Raw genomic sequence first — 26,415 nt, 5'->3', positions numbered from 1 at the left:
TGGAGGTTTTTACTCTGTTTTATAAGAGAGATATGGGCTTCCATTAGTTTCATGTGTCCTGTAGAGCGTACGAAATAATATCTATCACTATGTAAAAATACTGCAGTCTTAAATTCATTATACTCTACAAAATACAAATTTCTAGGTTCCTAAGCTAGTTCAGTGACACAAATCTATCTATCTCTCACCTTGTAATGTTGGTGCATCTGCATGGGCCACTGCTGTTTCTTGACGATGTTCTACAAGAAAGATAACAGCATCCATTAACTGTACGTAAGCAACACATTGTGAGAAATAACATCTATCAATGTATAAAAATACTGTAGTTTTAAATTCATTATTTTTGACAAAATACAAGTTTCTAAAGCACTAATATAGTGAAGTAACAAAAAACTATCCAGCCCTCACGTTGTACTGCTATTGCATCCACACCAGCCACTGCAGATTCTTCAATATGTTCAGCAAGAAAGATATGAGCTTTCATTAGTTGAATGTGAGCAACGCAGTGTGATAAATAACACTATCAATATATAAAAATAGTGCAGTTTTAAATTTATTATTTTTCATTAAATACAAGTTTATAAATTGCTAGGGTAACAAATCTATTCAGTCCTCACCTCCTTGTCCTGTTGCGGTATCCATACTACCCTCTGCTGGTTCACCTGTTTGATCTGCATGAAAGATAAGATCTTGCATTAGTTAGATGTGAGCAACACAATGTGAGAAATAACATCTTCAATGTGTAAAAATATTGCAGTCTTAATTTCATTATATTCAAGAAAATACTAACTTCTGTTTACAATAGTACAATGAACACTCTTGAAAGGTCAGTGGCGCTAGTAACTGTCACATTTTGAATTACAGTAAAATCTTTAAACTTTTAATGTATAAATGTAAGCATTTTGTAAAATATCAGAAAATAATGATGACTGATTATTACAACAAGTTGGAAGTGTAAACTGGAGTGCCTAAAAATTAAGATTGAATGCAGGTGTTGCACACAACATCCCAGCACCACTCTATGTTGATCACTGTTCCACCAAGATCAATATTTATTGTTTTGACAAATAATATGGTTATTTGAAACTAACGTACAATATGACTCTCGCCACTGAGAGGAATAATATCAGCATGTGAGAAAGTTCAAATAGGGTACAATGAAAAATTTCTGGATAATTGATTTCTTTTAATACAGGGGTATTTCTTATCGCACAGCTCATGCAGCTACAATAGTGGTGTGAAACCAGAGGATGAGAGTGTCTTATGAAGCTATAAAATTAATGCCATGCCATGCCATGCCATACAATATTACCCTGTTGTGATATGACTCATCTAGGTAGCAATGCTGCAGCTGAACATAAAGCTCCTACGGCATTTTTGATCTGATACTGGAGAAATGCAACAGGTGAAGCCCTTTCTGTGTGAATGGTTTGATCTGCATAGCATTTCTGCTTTTAATTCGTACTATTATTTAGCTTTACAATGTCCAGAAACCACAACACCTCAGTCTACAGTGGCCATGAGATTTCTATTTACTGTCATTAAGTGTGGCAAAATTTGTGTTCATAAAAGTATTATTTCAGTAATTCCATCAGTGATATCAGCAGAGAGCAAATGCTAAGTGAAATGATGATGCACACCGCTGGATATGATACACAGTCTGAACTTTTAGAAGTTAAGGGCACTTTTAATTGCAATCACAACATCAGAGAAGTTTTAGAGCAGAAGATGCTACAGTTTGTTCTTAGGTAATTTTACATTAAATAATTTGGCAGGAAAATGTGCAGCCAATGTTACAGCATTCATGACAAGGGTAATTAGTGTGTTGTCATGACACTAATCTCTGATATTAAATCTATTTCAGCTACATAAGTACGTTTTGTGTTGTCATTATTGTAAATTTACAATTTACAAATACAAAAAGTATTGATATAAATGAACTGCAGTATGAACATCTATAGTTACATATAAGGTGTCACTGCAAGACTGTCAACTACACTTTCAAAATAAAAAAAATAAAAATACGGGATTGGGGGGGGGGGGGGGGGTGGCTTGTTACAAGCCCTACACCACTATAAGCTTATCATTTTCAAAAGAAGGGTCATTACTGTACATCTATAGTTACATATAAGGTGTCACTGCAAGACTGTCAACTACACTTTCAAAATAAAAATAGGGGATGAGGGGGGTGGCTTGTTACAAGCCCTACACCACTATAAGCTTATCATTTTCAAAAGAAGGGTCATTACTGTAGTTTGCTTGCCAATAAAAGAAAATGTCATGCTGCAGTTTTAATAACCCCCCCAAGACATGCAGAAGGAACATAAAGACGTGCCGATATGAGAAACACTGACCATGTTTGATTATGTTGCCACCGGCAGGGATGGCACTAATATCACAGGCCAGTCACGTGAAAATCTATAGGGGACCAACATAAGGCCACCCAGTAGCTAGTTTACTCTGTTTTTCCTTCACTAACTTCTACTATCCAACTCCAACTCTACCTCTATAAAGTAAACTATGACCATCACCAAAGGACTGAACTGGACTTGCGTTTGGATAGTAATTGCTGTGCTTTCTGATTACTGAGTGGTTAGAGTGATGTGTCTATTATATGCACTCCATGAGCAGGTGTAACATTTCTGTAGAGAGTTCTTATTTTGTGAGTATGTGGTTCCCACTAGCACAGGATTTACTTGGAAATGGGGTCAATATTATAATTACAATACACATGCACAATGAAGCAATCATGCTTAGACTTATATTCATTTCAATCACGAACTATTATTGTCTGGTTTTGTGGACTAATGAGTAATGTAATCTCTTGTAACATAATGGTAATTTTGTGTTCAATGAAAGTTTGCTGGCCATAAAATGAGGGTTACATATGCAGTCCCAGATCAACCCTATCAAAAGCAAGTAACTCACACTTTGCTACTGAGCAACAGATTCATTTTCAACACACTGTTGCATTCACGTAATCTTATGGCAGTAAAAATATAGACAATTACATCAAGATACATACAAATGGTGCCGATGAAATATTGCATAGTGAAAATAAACGCAGAGAAATGTTTGTTAATTTACATTTATTGAGTTTATGATTCAAAAAAAATCATAAATTTAACTTTAAAATATATTACTGCACACACTGGCCAATACCACATCACATTCAATATTGTGCTCACACTAATGGCAAAGATCAATTCAAGTTGGAAATTTATTCATATCATGAGCCAATACGATTAACAGAAGTACAGACCCTAACAGTATCTTGTCTTTGATGTACTCCACACCAGCTGTCACTCCCATGTGGGCCAATTGGCTTAATCTATGCCTCACTGCATTACCTGCTACCTGCTGGTCTATGGGCCACTGTTAGACATAATGATTCTGGGGCTCAAGCCAGTGCCACCAGGAGGGGACCATCTTCTTTGTCTAGTCACTGGGCATCTCCAACAGGTCATGGTTTGATGCCCAAGTGCCAGCAAGCCAAATACCTGCCCAACCATCAAAGCAACCAGCTGGCTAGCACACCTGCACACTGCAAACCCATCTGCAAGGTCACCAGTTGCTGCCACTTCATTGAGGTAGCTCTCCTGGCCAGAGTCCTTAGGCTACCGCAGTCATGTATTCCACTGTACACTGCGCTAAGGTAGCAGCTGCTGCCTAGAGGCCACCAAATCATCACCATCACCCTCTGTACAAATGTCTTGCTGAATAAAGAATGTTATTAATAACTGAGCTTTTCTGATTCCACAGCCACTGGGGAGCTGATAATTGCAAACCATTACCTGCATGCACCATCCTGAAATGACCATTTTGGCATTAATGGTGTCTGCACCCCACACACTCATTACACTCGGTGTCAAGAGAAAGCCAATGACAATGAGCAATGATGTGGGACAGCATTCAGAGTCTTCATCTTAACATTGTGAGTAGGAATGTATTTTTTTTCATGCTATTGTCTTAACAATGATTAACCCTCTGGATTGGAGGGTTGGCTGAAGTGCAGCTAGTGAAAACAGATTCAGTCTGCAATCTGAGTGACTTTAGGGGGAACACTAGAGAAACTGCTAGTGGCTTGCACCCAGTTAGGTATGGGCAGTGTAATTTGTTGGGGCCTAGTGCTCCAGGTGCTCAGTCTCAAGCGTTAACCTATTTCACTTGTAGTAGGCCAGGGAATTATGCAAAAGAATGTAAGGAACATGCATGGTTAGCACTCTGGCATAAGAACTAGGAGTAGTTTTAGTAGTGTGTGATGGCGGTATTAGTATTAAGACCTTTCCTGTGGCACTTTTCCTACTTTTCTCTTACTGTGTATACATATACTTTACAGTGAGCAAACCAGGACAATATGGGTAATGACTACAAAGGCAGTTCTGGGTTTGTTGGAGTAGATGGCACAAATGTAAGCAGTTAACATGGACTTACAGAAGCAGATAGATGCAGTAAGAGATGATAGATCCTCATCCAGCCATGGCCAAGCATACCACTAAATGCTATGCTAAGGTAACAGCTGCTGCCTGGGCCTTTGTGCACCAATCAGTCACCATCGACCCTCTATAAGCATCTTACTGAATAAAGAATGTTGTTGCCAACTAAGCAATTCCAATTCCAAAACTACTGGGGAGCCAATAATACACAGCCTATACACAGGCAACCTGAGACATCCATCTTTGGATTAATGGTGCCCACAACCCCAAACCCACTATTTCTGGGAGAGCAATATACCAGAGAATATATTATGCAATATGAAAGATTCGACAATCTGTTTCAGTCATGCCAAAAGAGAGGCTTCTGTTTCAGTTCGCAACATAGCCAGTTACGAGGGTTGACTGAAAAGTAATGCCTCCACCTTCGTAACTCTTCAACAGTTGGCAGCATTGGTATGCAGCACATACTGGCCTGTTCCATAGCCTCTTCACTACAGCTCCAGTACGTGGGAAGCATTAGCATTGAACAGTTGTGTTGTTACAGTGTAAAGTAGGGAACCCTGGGCAGATGGTCAGTCAATGCTAGTTAAGCATCGTTCACTCAATGAATTCTTGACAGCAGAAGGTGTCACCACAAAGGAGATTCATCAGGGAATGAAAGCAGTTTATGGTGATTGTGTTGATGTGAGTACTGTGTGTCAATGGGGGAGTAAATTTAAAGATGGTGAGGCAGGAACATCCGACCTGTGTGACAGACAAAGAGTTGGATGTCCTGTGACAGCAATCACAGAGTTCCACAGGTGAAATGTTGACAGACTGATTCAAAATGATCATTGTATCACTCAGAGAGAAATTGCAATCACAATTGGCATTTCACAAGGTTGCATTATGTTTTTATTTTTTATTTACTCGTCAAGTTCCGTAGGACCAAGTTGAGGAACAAATCTCCAAGGCCATGGAATGTGTCAGTACATGAACTTACAACATAAAAGTAATAACACATAAAAATAAATGTTCATGAACCTGAAAAAAAGTCTGTCCATGAGTTTAAGTAAACACTATCAGCAATACAATAAGAGTCAGCTTAATTTTTCAAGGAACTTCTCGACAAAATAGGAGGAGTGACCCATGAGGAAACTCTTCAGTTTCGATTTGAAAGCGCGTGGATTACTGCTAAGATTTTTTAATTCGGGTGCCAGCTTATTGAAAATGGATGCAGCAGTATACAGCACAACTTTTTGCACAAGAGTTAAGGAAGTCCGATCCAAATGGAGGTTTGATTTCTGCCGAGTATTAACCGAGTGAAAGCTGCTTATTCTTGGGAATAAACTAATATTGGTAACAAGAAACGACAATAAGGAATATACATATTGAGGGGCCAATGTCAAAATACCCAGACTCGTGAACAGAGGTCGACAAAGAGGTTCGTGAACTCACACCACTTATTGCCCGAACCGCCCGTTTCTGAGCCAAAAATATCCTCCTAAAATGGGAAGAGTTACCCCAAAACATAATACCATATGACATAAGTGAATGAAAATAAGCAAAGTAGACTAATTTACTTGTCGAAGTATCACTCACTTTTGATACCATTCGAATAGTAAAAATGGCAGGATTAAGTCTTTGAACAAGATCCTGAACGTGGGTTTTCCACGACAGCTTACCAGCTATCTAAACACCTAGAAATTTGAACTGTTCAGTTTCACTAATCATATGCCCATTCTGTGAGATTAAAATGTCAGGTTTTGTTGAATTGTGTGTTAGAAACTGTAAAAACTGAGTCTTACTGTGATTTAACGTTAGTTTATTTTCTACAAGCCATGAACTGAGGTCATGTACTGCACTATTTGAAACCAAGTCGATGTTTCACACAACATCCTTTACTACCAAGCTAGTGTCATCAGCAAACAGAAATATTTTAGAGTTACCCATAATACTAGAGGGCATATCATTTATATAAATAAGGAACAGGAGCGGCCCCAATACTGATCCCTGGGGCACCCTCCACTCGACAGTACCCCACTCAGATCCCACACCACAACCATTATCAACATTGTGAATAATGACCTTTTGCTGTCTGTTGCTAAAGTAAGAGGTAAACCAATTGTGAGCTACTCCCCTTATTCCGTAATGGTCCAACTTCTGGAGCAATATTGTGAGATCAACACAATAAAATGCCCTAGTTAAATCAAAAAAATACACCAAGCATTCGAAACTTTTTGTTTAGCCCATCCAGTACCTCACAGAGAAAAGAGAATATAGCATTTTCAGTTGTTAAACGACTTCTAAAGCCGAACTGTACATTTGATAGCAAATTGTGCGATATAAAATGATCAATTAACCTTACATACACAGCCTTTTCGATAACTTTTGCAAACACTGATGGCATAGAAATAGGTCTAAAATTATCTACATTATCCCTTTCTCCCTTTTTATAAAGTGGCTTTACTACTGACCATTCCTAAAGGAAAAATTACAAATATGGCTAAATACAGGGCTAACATGTGCAGCACAGTACTTTAATATTCTGCTAGACACTCCATCATAACCATGAGAGTCTTTAGTCTCCAGTGATTCAATTATTGACTCAATCTCCCTCTTGTCTGTATCACAGAGGAGTATTTCAGACATCAATCTCGGAAAGACAGTTGCTAAGAAATTTATATGATTTCCTGTAGAAACTAAATTTTTATTTAATTCACCAGCAATGCTCAGAAAATGATTGTTAAATACTGTACATATATCTCATTTATCAGTAACATAAATATTATTACTGCGAGCTGACTTTATATCATCGACCCTATGCTGCTGATCAGACACTTCCTTCACAACTGACCATATGGCTTTAATTTTATCCTGTGAATTAGCTATTCTATTTGCATACCACATACTCTTTGCCTTGCTAATAACATTTTTAAGCACCTTACAATACTGTTTGTAATGGGCTACTGTAACTTGATTGTCACTACTTCTAACATTCTGATATAATTCCCGCTTTGTTCTACATGATATCCTTATCCCACTAGTCAGCCCACCGGGCTGTCCATTACTGCTAGTACCCCGTTTAGAATGTCCTAATGGAAAGCAACTCTCAAAGAGCATGAGAAATGTGTTACGGAACGCATTGTATTTATCATCTATATTATTGGCACTATAAACATCTTGCCACTCTTGTTCCTTGACAAGTTTTAAAAAACTCTCTATTGCTGTTGGATTAACTTTCCTACATAGTTTGTAATTAAATATGACATTGGTTTGAGTACAAAAGCCTTTTAGTGTTAAAATTTGTGCACCATGGTCTGAAAGACCATTCACCCTTTTACTAACATAATGCCCATCTAGTAATGAAGAATGAATAAAAATATTGTCTATGACTGTTCTACTGTTGCCCTGCACCCTAGTTGGAAAAAACACAGTTTGCATCAGATCATATGAATTTAGGAGATCTACCAACATCCTTTCTCTTGCACAATCATATACAAAATTAATATTGAAGTCACCACATATAACATCTTTCTGGTACTTCCTACAAAGTGAATCAAGAACCCTCTCTAGCTTAAGCAAAAATGCTCTGAAGTTGGAGTTAGGGGGCCTATAAACAACAACAATTAGAAGTTTAGTTTCACTAAATTCAACTAATGCTGCACAACTTTCAAATATCTGCTCAGTGCAGTGTCGTGATACGTCTATTGACTCAAATGAAATACTGTTTTTTACGTACAGAGCCACTCCCCCACCCCGCATGGAACTCCTTGAGAAACAGCCAGCTAATCTGTAGCCTGGTAAAGGAAGCCTCTGAATTATTAAATCATTTAAGTGTTGCTCTGATATACCAATAATTTCAGAGTTAACATCTATTAGCAGTTCACTAACTTTATCTCTAATACCTCTTATATTTTGATGAAATATACTAATTCCTTCTCTACTTGGAAACATCACATCCTCTGAAGGTTAGCCCTTAGTTAGAGGGACTTCCTTTAAGCAGGTATAACTATCAGCTGACTTCAATCTAAAAAAAGGTGCAGCTCTAACACCAACTACTACAGGAATTTTTCCATGAGTGACACCACTACCACCACCACCCACTACACTGTCACCTGTAAGCTTAGCCAGCCTCCCCTTCTCATACCTATTGAGGTGCAGGCCATGCCTAGTGAAACCACATCTACCAACAGACCCAACTGGCACCACTGAGATGTGATCCATGCCCTCCACCATCAGTGCCCTCCTCATCCCCACATTAACGCGCCTAACAGCCGCATTAAGGTGAGGCCAATCATGATGCTGAAACAGGTGCACGAAATGCACATTAGTGCCACCAGTTTGAGTAGCTATCTTAACCAAGTCACCACTGACATCATATTCCCTGTCCCTATCAAGACAGTTCCCTGCTCCACCCACTATCACTACCTGATCCTCCTTCGTAAAATTCTTACATAACTCCCCTATGCTTTCAGTCACCTGAGCCAACCCTGCACTAGGCTTCATAAATACTGGTGACCTGGTACTCACTCCTCAACACTTCCTGCAACTGCTGGCCCACACCTTTACTGTGGCAACTACCTAGCAGCTGAACCTCCTTTCTGCTAGACTTTGCAACTAACCTAGGCTTCCTAATTGCTGAGGACTGCTGCAAGTTCCCTACATCTACAGCTACATGAGGCTCCTCTCCACTCAACTCTGACAGTTGGTCGTATCTATTGCATGTATGAAAAGTAAAACTGTCTTAATACCTCCTCTTCCTAGCTACCTTCTTGCCAACTGCCAGTTCCCATTCCCCACCACCCTTCACCCTCCTCAACCTATCTAGTTCCTCCTTTGCACATTGTAAATGCACCTGAAGGGCACAGACCTTATGCTCCTGCTCCTCTATTAACTTGTTTCTACTACAGATTCTACATTCCCAGGAGAGGATCTCCCTGAAATGACCACTGGCTTCCCCACTGCATTCCCCCCCCCCCCCCCCCCCCCCCCAATGAAAATACTTTGAACAAATCCCACACTGTAATCCACTAATCACAAACCTACAACAGAGCCCACACTTTTCACTCATGGTAAAATTTTACAGTTACTGATAAAAAAACTATACATCTACGTTAACATGATTCAGTTACACCAGTAGAACTATTTAAGAACTAACAATAATGGTCTCAAAATTCTCTGCCTACTAAGAAAGCAGCTACTTGTATTAATACTACTACGACACAGCCAATACCAATACCAGCAAAACTTCACAAAATTATTAGCTAAAACCAAAAAGTTAAAACGACCACTGTAACACTAAGTGAAGTTAAAACACTGAATGCAAATTTTACTGAAATATTTCACTAGGAAGAATAATAAACATCAGTTGAAAACTGTTGTTGTTGTGGTCTTCAGTCCTGAGACTGGTTTGATGCAGCTCTCCATGCTACTCTATCCTGTGCAAGCTTTTTCATCTCCCAGTACCTACCGCAATCTACATCCTTCTGAATCTGCTTAGTGTATTCATCTCTTGGTCTCCCTCTATGATTTTTACCCCCCACGCTGCCCTCCAATACTACATTGGTGATCCCTTGATGCCTCAGAACATGTCCTACCAACCGATCCCTTCTTCTGGTCAAGTTGTGCCACAAACTTCTCTTCTCCCCAATCCTATTCAATACTTCCTCATTAGTTATGTGATCTACCCATCTAATCTTCAGCACTCTTCTGTAGCACCACATTTCGAAAGCTTCTATTCTCTTCTTGTCCAAACTATTTATCGTCCATGTTTCACTTCCATACATGGCTACACTCCATACGAATACTTTCAGAAATGACTTCCTGACACTTAAATCAATACTGGATGTTAACAAATTTCTCTTCTTCATAAACGCTTTCCTTGCCATTGCCAGCCTACATTTTATATCCTCTCTACTTCGACCATCATCAGTTATTTTGCTCCCCAAATAGCAGAACTCCTTTACTACTTTAAGTGCCTCATTTCCTAATCTAATTCCCTCAGCATCACCCGACTTAATTAGACTACATTCCATTATCCTTGTTTTGCTTTTGTTGATGTTCATCTTATATCCTCCTTTCAAGACACTGTCCATTCTATTCAACTGCTCTTCCAAGTCCTTTGCTGTCTCTGACAGAATTACAATGTCATCGGCAAACCTCAATGTTTTTATTTCTTCTCCATGAATTTTAATACCTACTCCGAATTTTTCTTTTGTTTCCTTTACTGCTTGCTCAATATACAGATCGAACAACATCGGGGAGAGGCTACAACCCTGTCTCACTCCCTTCCCAACCACTGCTTCCCTTTCATGTCCCTCGACTCTTATAACTGCCATCTGGTTTCTGTACAAATTGTAAATAGCCTTTCGCTCCCTGTATTTTACCCCTGCCACCTTTAGAATTTGAAAGAGAGTATTCCAGTCAACATTGTCAAAAGCTTTCTCTAAGTCTACAAATGCTAGAAACGTAGGTTTGCCTTTCCTTAATCTTTCTTCTAAGATAAGTCGTAAGGTCAGTATTGCCTCACGTGTTCCAGTGTTTCTACGGAATCCAAACTGATCTTCCCCGAGGTTGGCTTCTACTAGTTTTTCCATTCGTCTGTAAAGAATTCGTGTTAGTATTTTGCAGCTGTGACTTATTAAGCTGATAGTTCGGTAATTTTCACATCTGTCAACACCTGCTTTCTTTGGGATTGGAATTATTATATTCTTCTTGAAGTCTGAGGGTATTTCGCCTGTTTCATACATCTTGCTCACCAGATGGTAGAGTTTTGTCAGGACTGGCTCTCCCACGGCTGTCAGTAGTTCCAATGGAATATTGTCTACTCCGGGGGCCTTGTTTCGACTCAGGTCCTTCAGTGCTCTGTCAAACTCTTCACGCAGTATCATATCTCCCATTTCATCTTCATCTACATCCTCTTCCATTTCCATAATATTGTCCTCAAGTACATCGCCCTTGTATAGACCCTCTACATACTCCTTCCACCTTTCTGCTTTCCCTTCTTTGCTTAGAACTGGGTTTCCATCTGAGCTCTTAATATTCATACAAGTCGTTCTCTTATCTCCAAAGGTCTCTTTAATTTTCCTGTAGGCGGTATCTATCTTACCCCTAGTGAGATAGGCCTCTACATCCTTACATTTGTCCTCTAGCCATCCCTGCTTAGCCATTTTGCACTTCCTGTCGATCTCATTTTTGAGACGTTTGTATTCCTTTTTGCCTGTTTCACTTACTGCATTTTTATATTTTCTCCTTTCATCAATTAAATTCAGTATTTCTTCTGTTACCCAAGGATTTCTACTAGCCCTCGTCTTTTTACATACTTGATCCTCTGCTGCCTTCACTACTTCATCTCTCAAAGCTACCCATTCTTCTTCTACTGTATTTATTTCCCCCATTCCTGTCAATTGCTCCCTTATGCTCTCCCTGAATCTCTGTACAACCTCTGGTTCTTTTAGTTTATCCAGGTCCCATCTCCTTAAATTCCCACCTTTTTGCAGTTTCTTCAGTTATAATCTACAGGTCATAACCAATAGATTGTGGTCAGAGTCCACATCTGCCCCTGGAAATGTCTTACAATTTAAAACCTGGTTCCTAAATCTCTGTCTTACCATTATATAATCTATCTGATACCTTTTAGTATCTCCAGGGTTCTTCCATGTATACAACCTTCTTTCATGATTCTTAAACCAAGTGTTAGTTATGATTATGTTGTGCTCTGTGCAAAATTCTACAAGGCGGCTTCCTCTTTCATTTCTGTCCCCCAATCCATATTCACCTACTATGTTTCCTTCTCTCCCTTTTCCTACACTCGAATTCCAGTCACCCATGACTATTAAATTTTCGTCTCCCTTCACAATCTGAATAATTTCTTTTATTTCATCATACATTTCTTCAATTTCTTCGTCATCTGCAGAGCTAGTTGGCATATAAACTTGTACTACTGTAGTAGGTGTGGGCTTCGTATCTATCTTGGCCACAATAATGCGTTCACTATGCTGTTTGTAGTAGCTTACCCGCATTCCTATTTTCCTATTCATTATTAAACCTACTCCTGCATTACCCCTATTTGATTTTGTGTTTATAACCCTGTATTCACCTGACCAGAAGTCTTGTTCCTCCTGCCACCGAACTTCACTAATTCCCACTATATCTAACTTCAACCTATCCATTTCCCTTTTTAAATTTTCTAACCTACCTGCCCGATTAAGGGATCTGACATTCCACGCTCCGATCCGTAGAACGCCAGTTTCCTTTCTCCTGATAATGACATCCTCTTGAGTAGTCCCCGCCCGGAGATCCGAATGGGGGACTATTTTACCTCCGGAATATTTTACCCAAGAGGACGCCATCATCATGTAATCATACAGTAAAGCTGCATGCCCTCGGGAAAAATTACGGCTGTAGTTTCCCCTTGCTTTCAGCCGTAGTTGAAAACTAAAGCATCAAATTTACTAAACGACTTCAACACACTGAAAACTCTAAAAAACACACAGCGAGTGAACGATTACAAAAGTTTATTAAGTCATTATTTCGCCACAAACAGCACGCAACACTGCTGAAATCTATTAAATTTAATAACTGTATTACAGAGCACATATAAGTTTGTCAGTACTTAGCTTATAACCACTACAGCTGCAGTGCACGCCGTAAAAAGTAAACACACTACTGAGGTGCAAGGCTTAGACGAACGACAAAAGCACACTCACAAATAATAGACCACTTGAGTCAATAACACAGGAAGAAAAACTGAGATTAATGAAAATCCACTAATAAGTTACTTTTATGGCACAATATTAACACAAATAAACCTTAAAATAAGTAAATGAAGTCTAAAATTTATAAAATATTAGCGAGCTATTTCAACAGCAGTGCAGCAGACGTGACGTCACACCAAAGATCCTTTGCTTGGCTATCAGAAGATCTCTATACAATGGATACCCCGGATGCTAACTCCTGAAATGAAAGCGCACGGCATCCTCCATACAGTCCAGATTTAGCACTGTCTGACTTCCATCTGTTCCCGATAATGAAAGATGATCTCCGGGGACATCACTGTGCTTCTGATGAAAACAATGAGAGAACTGTGATACGGTGGTTGCCAAAACAGAGTGTTGACTTCTTCTGTGACAGCTTTAGAAAATTTGTTCATCATTGGCAGAAATGTATCCACTGGGCTGGTGATTATGTGAAAAAGTGAATATTGGTAATTAAAGATCATTTTCTAAGGATTATTTCTGCATTTGATTTATTAAAATATTCCTATTCAAACCCAGTTAATGAAGGAGGCATTACTTTTCATTCAACCCTTGTATGAATCAAAAAAATAAAAATTATTAGTAATCTACAACTATACAAAACAAAAGGGCTTTAATTTGACTGCCTACAACTTTGTACAGATATATATGGACACTAATATTAGGACATGAAAAAGTGGAATAAAAGTATATGAAATAAACAACTTAACTATTAAAAAATCCAGTCATCATACACTCGTCAAAGGTTTACTGTCCATCTGCTCTCTACAGTCGAAAACTATTTTCACTACCAACCCTCTATGCCAAAACTAACAAAAAGGAAACACTGAACCTTGCCCCTTGTAGTTTATGGGCCTGTCCATCCATTATGTTTTCCTACTAACTCTCAACTACCTTCAGATTAACTTAAGAGATTTCAAATTTGCATCAAGTCATTCTCATAGGCTCCTTTCACAGTAGTGCCAACCTCTCAATGGAAGAGAGAGAAAAAACTTGTAGTCTTCAAGCATATGCTAACCTGTTCATCTTTCCAGCAAATAATAGCTCTACCACTGTGGTGATGAATTACCTGGTAGGAGGTCTCCACAAAAGGTCGAACTCTTCCACTGTCATACCTTGCACTGGTCATCCCATTACAGAAGGCCAGCATGAACTCCCATTTCGTACATGAATCTCTGGGAACATACAAGTTACCTGCCTAGCTTCTACTTTTAGGGATGAGAATTTGTCTCATTCCAAAGACTTGAGAAAAACCTCCAAAATATGGAGAGTCTTGTAAAATTGAGAAATGTTAATCTCTGCTGCCCTCTCTTGACTTGGATGCATATCGATGGAATATTATGTCAGAACTTTTATCTACAAGTATGGTTACTCAAATAACCTGTGAAATGACTAGCCACAACTGTTGTGGTTATAAACAAGGATGTTATGTGCGCAAAATTAACAGCTGCACTTATCAAAATGTGGCTTTCAACAGCTGCATTTTCAGTTGCTTTGAATGTCTGTTCTAAGTTAACTCAGCAATAGCAGTTTATTTTGGAGATTAAATGCAGTAGAACTAAAACCAGTTTAGATGGAATTCAGAAATAGATGAATTTTTCTTTCAACTGAATAAAGCTCAGTCATCAGGATAAAATATATGAACACAGTTTATTCAAATATTAATATCATAATGTTCACATATTAATGGTTCGCTGATTTTGCACCTAGCACCTTTTTAGGTGCAGTCCAAACATATTAGCTCAGTGCTTGTTTGGAGATGCAGAGCATCAAAAACTTATATTTCATTTGAGGAATAAAGGGCAACATCACACATTACTGTACAGAAGGCAAAGATACATGATACATGAATAGAACTCGGTTTGGATTGGAAAGTAGTGGAAGTACCCTCCTCCCTGCTCTTCCATATGATGGCTTGCTGGGTATAGATGTAGATGAAAAGAATTTTATCTGTCTACAGGCCAGTGATAATGAGAATAGTGCTGCATTCTACAAGGTGGTTTCTGGACAACACTCCAAAAAAGCTGAAGACATTTCAGTCATCTGCTTTACAAATGCTCAGAATTCACGTAACACATTAGAATAGTCCACTACAAGCAATCACATGGTGAATAAAAGCAAAACAATTTATCCATTTCCACAAAGATGGGCAAAATATCAGCAGCAGAGACACTGAAACTGACAGAATCGAAGACTTCTGTTTATGACTGCACTTAGTAAGGCACAACGTATGCCTTTTTAAAAAAATGTTTGTCCCTTTTTGTAAATAAAAATCAAAACTTCAATTTTTAGTCTCGTGTGTATTGATACTGTCACAGTAATTCATTCCCACACAACCGTCAACGTCAACTTGCCTTCTGTGGCAGAACACTTCTTTTAAGTTTCCTGATAAATTCAACTGATGTTAGCATGAGGTTTTTCAACTAGTGAAAGAAAATCCTATGTGTCTAAATATTTATTGTACTTGTGAAACAGATGACTTCTTAAAATTTTATTTTATTTGATGCACAGCTTCCTATTCATATGTAAAATATATGTGAAAGCATCTACAATCTGGAAGGAACATCCTTGTTAAGACAAGGATTTGTTTCCTAATCAAGTTTAAAGGCTGAAATATGTTGGTATCCAAATAACTTTTACATTTAGTGTACGCAAAGAGTGAGCAAAACTAGGTGAGGAAATAAATACTTAGGGCTACAACAAAGAAAACTTATCTAGTGCACATGTACCACACTTATGTCGATACAATCAAAAGATTATATCCCTAACATACATACAAAACTTTCAACCCCCCCCCCCCCCCAAAAAAAAAAGAAAAATAAATTTTAGAATGAACAGTTTCTAGTTGACACCTGAACGCCTAGAAATATTTCTAGATTCTTCAAATGATGAATCATGCTGACTGAATCTAATATCAGACAAATTTACAATGTTCCACTTTATTTGCTGAGACATTTACAGAAATTTCTCAAGCACATGATTTTCTCTAGTTGCCATCAATACGCACTACAAGTCTTGTGTGTGGTACAATTCTCAATGATCTGTAGTGCATGTATTGTAGTGGTTTTTTCACTACCTGGCATGCTGCTGTTCACCATCTGAAATCCAACCAACAGCAATTATTTGTTATTTGCTATTTAGCAGTTATGGGATGTTCTTTTAATATCTTATGTTTGTATTTTACAGAATATTTGGTGTTTGCATAAACAGCTGCACTCTACATCCAGGAGGTCAATTCTTTTCTGACTGCATGTTTGCATTCATAATAAACATGCTTCCAGTACAATTTGTTGTATTTAATTGGTGACCCTGCCTTCAGATTTGGATTTATCATGGTTTTGACATGACATTGTTTGGTGGAGATGCTGGACACTGCAGACATCTACATCACGGTGGCTCCACTCAATAACATGAAAGCCACTGCTTACACGGACAGGAACCAAATACAAGCAGTGCCGCATTAAGTTAGCTGCACATGAGGCATCCTTCAGTGTTTTCTGTGGACACTGGTCAGGACCAGATAAAATGGCTGAAAGGACTAGACCAAGTCACCAAATATAACAGGTGGGATTATATGACGTGGCTGGCAAGTGCATACTTTTACACAGATGGCACAGCCCAGGAATCATTCGAGAACAATGAAGAGAAGCTTAACAGTTGGGACAAATTAAAGCTGAACTACAGAAAACAGCTGGTGACAATCGATAGCAAGTCCACTCAGCAGAACAGCAGGACCCATTGTAATGGCAAAATGACAGTCACACATACAGAATGTTCTGGCCTTTTGCAAAGTCTGATGAGAGACATATGATTGTCTCTCAAATTCTGTCCCTATAGCAGTTGTGGAAGAAGGCTGTGACCTTGCTTTTCTCATTCACCAGGTTGTAAGAAGACATACAGCATTTTATGACAGCTATAACTGTCAGACTGAATACACAAAGAGAGAGATCAGCCACGCATATCAACCCCATACATCAGGATGGAAGAGAATGTTGAAGAGGAAGTGTCTCAATCTTTGGCACCCATATCCATTGTCAGTCGAATCCACCTTGGAAAAGAGACTGTGGCAACTCAGACTTATGTTGCCACCATCAAATCACAAACCAGGGTCTGACCAACACAGGTACAACCAACTCGCCCAGTAAGTACAACACCCTGCCACAGAACAGACATTTGAAGGATGAAAAACTACACACTTGACCGGGTTCATGGAATGAGCTGGGCACATTGTGCACTAGTTTAGTGGAAGAAAGTGAGTTTTTGACGATTATTACTCCACAAGATGTCAAATTTCAGAAGAATCCTATTCACATCAGTCAACTGCAGGTAACTATAGTCGATGTGTATGCCAAAAATCATTACCATGCCCTCAGTGAGGTCACTTCCCAACACACTGTAGCCATTCTCCTTTTGCCATATAGAGGTATCAGCTGCTCACCTGCCTGCTGAATTTCTAAAAGCTGAACGAGGTGACCATCTACAAATGTGAGGCTGCCACAGATGAAAATACTTCATGGAGGACAGGAAATCTCTTCTACATCATCATCAATTCATCAATGATCAACAAGTCCAAGTCCAAGTAGACTCAATGGCTTCCTTTCCTGTATTATCAGATGCTTATCATTGTCAGGTAAACAAGACTATTCTCCATGATACTAATGCAACTGTGCTCAAGGTTGCAAATATGAAATACACCCAGACAACAGTAACATTGCAAAAATAACTATCAATGACAAAACACAGTCCTTAGCATTTGTTGTTTTAACAGAATATCATTGTGATGTCAGTCTTGGATAGGACTTTTTGTAGGCATCAAAAGCAGTCATGAAGAGCGGAAGGTCAGTGCTCCAGATTGACAAAGCTGTTCAAATAGGCACCCATAAAGATTGCTCTGGGCAGTTGTTCATAATTTAAGATTTTGCAATCCCATCATCATCGATGAGATTAGTTTGTAGTGTCAGTTGAGATGCTCAGTTAAATTGTGAAGCTTTTGTCACTTGCAAAAAGCTGCTCAGGCTCACAAAAGAAATCTACAAGTCAGAGATATCATAAGGATTGTAGGTAGTCAAGGAGAACTTTGGGCAACTAATTATCAAGAGCACATTATCTCTGTAGGTGTGTACATAGAGGGACAGCCAAACCACTCCATGAAAGGTATCAGTGTCACAGAGAAGAACTGTGCTCTGCTACCACTACGGATAGTGCAAGGGAGCAAGCTACTATCAAACTGCCAATACAATCTGGCCTGACAGAGGATAGTCAGCATGTGATAGCTATTCTGTGCCAATTTTTGGATACTTTCAAATCTGGTGTGAAGAAAAGTTGGACCAAGCAGCCTGTCATAAAATACATCAACACTGGGGATCATCCAGTGTGTCACCAGCAGGAAGTGGAGAAAATGCTGCAAGGTGACACCACTGAACCTTCTGGGAGTCCTTCGTCTTCTCTGGTGGTCCTTATGATGGACAGTACATACCATTTCTGCATCGACTGGCAATGACTGGACAAAATCGTGAAGAAAGATTTCCATCCACTGCCGTACATTGATGGCACTATCGATTGCTTGAAACGTGTGAAGTATTTCTCAACTATGGACACACAGAGAGGCTACTGGCAAATCAATGTTCAAAGTTACACAGTTTGGATTATGAAACCCTCCAGCCACATCTGAGCATAAGTTGGACAACTTACTTCTACACTTCAAATGCATACTGTGTCTTTGCAATGTGGATGACACTGTAATCTTTTCAAAGACAGCTGAAGAACACCAAGGCCATCACACAACCCTATATAATTGTATTCAGAGTCTAGGTCTCCACCTGAATCCTAAAGAAATATAAGTCTTTCTTTGTCCTTAATGAAGTGTTAACATCCTCTCCAGTACTAAAATTGTGTGACGAGAATCCTGAGACAGAATTTTACAATGACACTAGCATTAATGGGATAGGTGCAGTTCTACTGAAAATTAAGGAAGGCATTGAAAAGGTAATAGCTTATGCTTTCAGAATACTCTCCAAGTCAGATAACAACTCTACAACTGAGAAAGAAAGCCTTGAAGCTGTCTGTGTCATCAACAAACTTGGCCATATTCATTTGGCAAACCACTCACTCTTTTGATGGACCACCATTCCCTATGCTTGCTGATGAGCCTGACAGATCTGTCGGGTCATCTGCCAAAATTGCCACTGAGGCTTCAGGAATAAGTCACAATGGTATACAAAAACTGACATAAACACATGGAGACAGACTGCCTTCCAAGGAATCCTTTGGCAGATAGCACTGCAGCATTGCAGTTATCACTGCATTACATGATATAGCTGCTGAACAGCACTATTTAAAGCATACAAGCCTTGAAGGAGGAGGAACTGACCAAAGGAGAATTCAAATTATTTACTGCAGCATTGTATAAGAGGAGCAATGATGCGATGGGGCAGAAATGGTTGCTCATCATACCAGCTTATCTGTCACCTTGGATTCATTAATCTGGACAGAATCAGATGCAGGTATCACTGGCCAGGCCTCTACCGATCCGTTAAGACACTCTGTGAGCCACTGTAAAGAATGCCAATGATGGAAGTACAGGGCAAAATGATCTCCGGAGTATCTGGTACCAATGCAATCTGCAGTAGCTCCATTCCACTGAAATGAAATCTACGTCTTGGGAAGGTTTCTGCAGTCACCAAATAGGAATTGATGAACAATGGTTTGCACTGACTACCTCACCTGCCATGCTGTTCAATAAAGCTGTGTTAACTTCTGAAGCTTCAGAAATTGTGAAGTTCCTTGAAGAAGACAATAGTCTGAAACATGGTGCACGCAATGTGGTGATCTCTGATCCTGGAAAAGTTTTGTCTATGCTATTATAGAGGTAATTTCACATAGCGACTTCACCCACAGACAACAACTAGCTACCATCCATTGATGGATCACAGAATGCTTTAATATGACATTGGCAGTTATGCTCTCAACGTATGCTGTGAAACAGAATTTGGGACGATGACATACAAGGCAAAGCAAGACACCACAATTCAGTAAATATTAGCAGTTCCAGTGTACCGTAATGTATTCACCTATTTTCACAATCTTCTCACAAATGATCAAGGTGGTAAGTATTACATACAAAAGTTTTATGTTTTTATTTTTAATACTTTCTGACATGTTCCACACCCACGAGAATCATCTCATTTTTGGGTCCACGGAACGAAAACTGAATCCAATCAAGTCAAATCTAATATGCTTCATGTCACTCTTTCTGCTGCATGGCCATGAGAATGAGACAACAATGGATATATTGTTCCCATGTCAACTGAACGATACTCAGGATGATTACGTGAATCATCTCATCACCAGGATTGAAGAAGCAATGCAACTGCCTTGAATATGGACTCTGGACATCAAGGAGAAAGATAAAGAGCAACAGTAACATCAGTAAAATACAGCGCAGTAGACTTGGTTTGGATTTTTATAACCATGCTACAAGATGGACTATCAAAAGAGTTACTGAAGCACTAACCTGGGCCATACTGTATCCTCTGTCAGACATCACACTTGGAGGCAAAGAATTAGAAAAAAAATCAAAAAGCTTGCATGTCATATCAATAGTTTATTCATTCTGAAAATAATACTCATGTGTCACAGCATTCAGTTCTGGGACCACTCTTGTTCTTGCTACATATACATGAACTCTCACCATTCATTGAAATAGCAGAAATGCTTCATAAAGAAGTCAAAAGTGTAGTGACTTCAGCTATGTCTTCTGTCTGAAGCCCCACTGCAGTCCAGAGGGGCAGATTGCCAATGGGAGGTTCGAGGAAATTGAAGACCCACCCTATAATCATGAACCTTCAACTGAGTGGCCTACCTATGAAACTCATCATAGTTAAGAGGATGTAACACCAGAAGGATCCACAAGCACCACCATAGACAGGAGTATTGAGAAGACCTATATCTGGGGCAATGTAGTTGGTTCCAGCGATAAATTCTGAAATAGTGGGTCAGTGTTTGTCCACGAGAAGGAGCAATGCTGCGAGCTGTGGTGTATGCAGTGTAGTCTAATGGTTAGCATTTGCTGCTTGGTGTGCTGCGGGTCACCAGTTCAACTCTGATCACTAGCAGTTATTTGTTGTTTAGTATTTATCACCTCTGGAAGGTTCTTTGCATCTCTTATGTCTGTATATCCTGGAATATTCCCCGTTTCTATAAATAACAGCATTCTGTAACATTCAGTGTTTGTATAAATAGCTGTACTCTTTGTCTAGGAGGTCCTTCTCTTCTGGCTGTACGCTGGTGTTCATACTTCCAGCAATATGTATTGTATTTCACTGACGGTCCTGCCTTTGGATTTGGATTTTATTTTGGTTATGATATGGTAATACTTATAGAGAAGAATAACAAAAAAAAAAAATCAAAAAGCTTGCATGTCATATCAAGAGTTTATTAATTCTGAAAATAAAATTAAAACAATATGAAACATAGATGCAAAATGGTAAAGTCTACAAAGAAACATGATGGACCTAGTAATTAAAGATAATGACCACATGGTTCAACTACCAAAAATATATTAATTATGTGTTTGGTATTTTTATTATTTATTCAGTATTTTACTATTTAGTATTTAACAATTAGTTTCTAAATATAAATGATAAACTTGGTTCACAATCAGTAAAAGGAAATCAGTACCACAAGCATTCAATCAATTCGAGATCCCAACAACTTCTGCCAAGGAACTCAAGAAAATAAATAACTTCTTAAAAGCAAAAACGGTCACTGGGTTGATAAAATTTCATGCAAAACATTAAAGTCATAGTCTTCTGATATAGCTACTGTACTCCGCCTTAGATTTAATGCATCACATTCACTAGGTGTGTTTGCCATTGTTAAATTCCCGTTTAAGAAAAGTAGTAGGGCAGGTGTTAGTAACTACTGACCTGTGTCACTATTAATTTCTACTCAAAACTTTTGAAAATGGGTTTAAGAATGGCCAAGCATATTTTCAAATTTAATATTGTGAAATAATCACAAGAGGGATTCTAGAAGGGCCTCTCCACTGGAAATGCCTTGTTGTATTTCACTGACCATCTATTAAAACAGCTGAATGACAGTCCTGCACCTACTGGGAGTTTTCATGGTCTGCCTAGGGAATCTGACTGAAAACCACAACATTCTCTAGTAGAAAGTTGAAATTTTATGGCTTTCTAGGTACAGTGAGTAAGTGATTCACTTCACATTTAACTGACAGGAAGCAAACGACCATGTTACACAGCACATTTAGCTATCATGATTAATCTCCTACTGAGTGGGGAGGAATTTCTACTTGTGTGTCACAACATTCAAATCTGGGACCACTCCGGTTCTTGCTACATATAAATGAACTTCCATCGTTCACTGATTAGTTTTGGGTAAATGATCTAGCACTTAACTTACTCTTCAGTTACGATTCAAGCATCTATATCAAGCCTAACAGACCCAAGCTAACAGAAAGAGCAATAAATGAAATACCTTCTAGTGGTACTGATTAATTTTGGGTAAATGATGTAGCACTTAACTTGCAGAAAACACAGTTCTTTCAGTTCTGCACAAGGCAAGAAATAACATCAGAAGTAATGTAGCATTGGGTGCAGGAAACACAGAAAACTGAGTGCTCAAAATCCCTGGGTATGTATACTGATCATAACATGAATTGAGAACTGCCCATTGTAGATGATCTCAAATGCTTGAGTTCAGCAAAATTTCCTCCCCAAGTAATTGTCAATATTGGTGATGGAAGTGTTAGAAAATTAGCTTATTTTGCACACTTCCATTCACTGGTATCACATGGAATAATTTTCTGGTACAATTCCATACATGGACACAAAGCATTCATTACACAGAAACATGCTGTAAGAATAATATCTTGCCCATCTTTGAACTTTGTGCAGGCACCTGTTTAAGACATTAAGCTTACTAACAAAACACCGAAAATGCATTTACTCTGTTATGACGTTTATTATGAACAATCAGCCATAATTTGAAAATACCAATTACATTCATGAACATAACCCTATGAACAGAAACGGACTCAACTGTTCACAACTTAAGCTTTCTCTTGCACAGAAAGCAGCAAAGTATCCAACCATAAAAAAATTTGACCCACTCCTTTTGGAATTAAGTGTACTGGCAGCTATGAAAGTTTTAAAAACAAATTGGAATTATTTCTGTGTGACAATTCCTATTCTACAGTTTAATTCCTGAAAAATACTATCTTTATCTGGTTGGGTTACATTTATTATATTTTACTGTGGATAAAGATTTTCATAAAGAATCCAGTTATTTTCACTTATGGCCATTGTAACTTCAACGCCAGGAAGGACAGCAAATAAAATTTTACTTATTGGATGTAATTTTCCTTATGTTATGTACACAGTACAGAATGAAGAATAAGTAACTGAATTTTTGATTTGAGTGTGTACAGGATGTAAAACTTAGTACATAGAACAGCCATCTCTGGCAGAAAAAATTACTCTAACCCAGTTGGGCATCAAGGTGAATTGAAGGGCTTATTTCAGTAGTGGTACAAGTCCTTTTTTGTTCATTCTGAGATACAGAGTCCTAAAGTTAAATGATCGCTGAAAAATCTGCAGTTGAGATATCAGAAATATTCAAGTATATATACTTGAATATTTCTGGTATCGCAACTGCAGATTTTTCAGCGCTAATTTAACTTTAGGACTCGGTATCTCAGAATGAACAAAAATGGACTTCTACCACTATTGAAATAAGCCATTCAATTGAGCTCAATTGGCATGTGGATTAACATTCCGTCTTTTAATTCTGTACCAGAGCTGATCAATTGTAGTGGTTGACTAGTGGTGGTGTGCCAGTCGCAACGTAAGCCATGACCACATCTTTTCAGTGGGAGAGTGCTGGCGAAGGTAACAGCAAATGCTATCTGTATTGACGTAGGTTATGACAGCATGAGAAGCATGCAATCTTTTTTTTACCTTGTTAAAATACAATGTCGGTCGATCTCGAAGTTAGGACAAACTGAATACGAGTTCATCGTGTTGAGTACCAAATGGTACACCAACAATCATGGTACGATGTTGAAAATACGTTAGCAATCTCTGCCCTCATTTAGTTTAAGAGTAATTAGCATTCCTAGTCAAAAAACATTGTGTCGCATGAATAAAAAAATACATTCTCGGGAGAAGATTTTCAGAGCAAAAGAACATTCTCTGACAAAGTTCTCAACTTCATATGAATGTAAAATTCGACGCATATTGTATGCCGAGGGTGTTCTTTCTGACTACCGCCCGCCCCCCCCCCCCCCCCCCCCCAATTTCTTGAGAACGTTTATGGTGATGGTGATGGTGGTGGTGTGTGTGTGTGTGTGTCTCGAGTCCGGCACAGAACCCACGCGTAATATTACATTTCACTTAACTCGCTCAAACACACAAACTCTTCATTGTAAAAATATGGTACTGTCGCCAGTGTCTTCTGAAAGAATTGTATTACATTTGATATTACTTTTATGTTACGCAACATATTATTAAGACGATTACGGGCAGTTCGCGAAAATGCATATACTGTCGATGATACAGAGTTTTCGACATGCGGGAAACTTTTTTGCTATTGAAATTTGGTTAATACATTATGCGAACGAGATCTTACGAATACATCACATTTTCATCTACTCCAAACCGGAAGTCTCTCTAGAATTTTCTAACGCGATATAATTTTGGTTGAATATGACGCATAACTTCTCTCCGCAAGTACTTAAGCGGTCGCCCGCCCGGTTTCGGTACAAGAAACAGCGCTAGGTTTGTAAAAAAAACAGTTATTTACTTTTCTGATCCATCTACTTATTTCTAACATAACAAAATATAAGTTTCGTGCTGTGAGCAAACATGATGACGAACATCTGAAAATATCAATCTCGTGTGTACCTAAGTTGTCTCCTGTACATCAGTCTGAAAACCTGAGTCTGTTAAATAACACAAAAATGTTTTCATTTTCGCTTCGTTCGAAAGATCGCGCTAGCTTCTCATGATTTCTGGGAAGAAAGTGTGCGAGCTGAATAATGTTTTAGTTGCTCAACGTACATGAACTTCTACAGTTTCTCCCCCTTATTTTTTCGGGCTACGTATATCTTGTTTTGCCTTCCGAGCAAAATGAATTCTGCTATTTTTACTTAAGAAAAAAAAAATGGATAAAACTTAACCTCAACACAGCTCACTCAACTCTCTTAAGTCTGCTACAGAGATCGCTTCAGAAAAAAAAAACAGAGAATGTTCTCTGCTTGTAAGCAACTTCTCTTGCTTAATTCATACGAAACCAGCGAATGATGATGTCACTGAGCAACGTCCCCGGCCCTTTTACACAAGCTGCAAACATTTTCGCTTGTAGAATATTCTCCGACTCGCTTTGTTCATGCGAACCTGAGAATTTTCTTTCCGAGAATAAACACCGTTTTATTCATACGACCCACTGTTCATGAAAGAGAATACCAAACCTAGTGCAAACATCAACATTTGATATAGCCTATTTCCGACAATCACTTTTCAGCTAGATTCGGCGGAGGCGCAGCTACTGGAGGCATATTAGCACAAGTAAATACGATTATGATACATTTGTTGAGGTTTTCGGGGGAGAATTATCGCACCTGAACACTATTTAGACGTCACGCCCGTTAACCCGCTGTCACAGCCGGTCGCTTCAGATCACGTGATCTGAATTCGCATAGCTGCTCTCGATTGTTTTCTCGCGGAACTGCGGTATTCGCAAAAGAGTCTCAATTGTTTTCACGCGGGAAGTCCATATACAAAGCGCGGTAGCTTATGTGCGTGGATGGTGGCGTCCACATTTGTACGAAAAAGACATTTATGGAACTCATAGTTTGCAGGTTTCAAGGATATCTTGTATACTGCAGGACAAAAAGAGAAGTGCGAAACAACGCAAAAAAATGTTGGTTTAAAAAAATGTCATCACATAGTACAGAAAGTGGGTTAATCCCATAGTGCTCAGAGTCAGTACAGAAAGTGGGATTTCACACACACATTACAAGGAGCACGAGAAAATGTAATCTGCATTCTATTGATATTTTGGAATTCATTTATTACGTCAAATTGCACCCACAATTACTAAAAGGATAAGTGTTGCGAGATGCCATCACACCCTGTTAAACATTGGTTTGTTTAAGGTTAAGTTTAGGTGCCAGTCCAGTGTGATAATCGTATCTCCCTCAATACCTTTCCCTTTAAGAG

At 38.8% G+C, this 26,415-nt stretch overlaps 1 protein-coding gene across 3 annotated transcripts in view; it reads right to left on the bottom strand.

Moving 5' to 3' along the window:
- LOC124722052 overlaps positions 1–25,876 on the bottom strand; it is an 85,182-nt gene extending 59,306 nt beyond the window's left edge. The window contains exons 1-4 of one of the 3 annotated variants that reach the window (XM_047247244.1): positions 25,815–25,876; positions 618–671; positions 409–447; positions 189–239 (exon numbers count right to left, since the gene is read on the bottom strand). In XM_047247244.1, the coding sequence (XP_047103200.1) occupies positions 189–239; positions 409–447; positions 618–642 (115 nt within the window). In that variant the 5' untranslated portion in view covers positions 643–671; positions 25,815–25,876. Of the gene's footprint in view, positions 1–188; positions 240–408; positions 448–617; positions 672–24,153; positions 24,217–25,814 lie in introns of those variants that run through there. The other 2 variants (XM_047247245.1, XM_047247246.1) reach the window with 2 other exon arrangements.
- Positions 25,877–26,415: the final 539 nt, after the last annotated feature.

The sequence above is a fragment of the Schistocerca piceifrons genome, chromosome X (genome assembly GCF_021461385.2).
Source record: "Schistocerca piceifrons isolate TAMUIC-IGC-003096 chromosome X, iqSchPice1.1, whole genome shotgun sequence".
NCBI classification, from domain to species: Eukaryota; Metazoa; Arthropoda; class Insecta; order Orthoptera; family Acrididae; genus Schistocerca; species Schistocerca piceifrons.
This window is presented reverse-complemented; position numbering and strand designations above follow the sequence as displayed.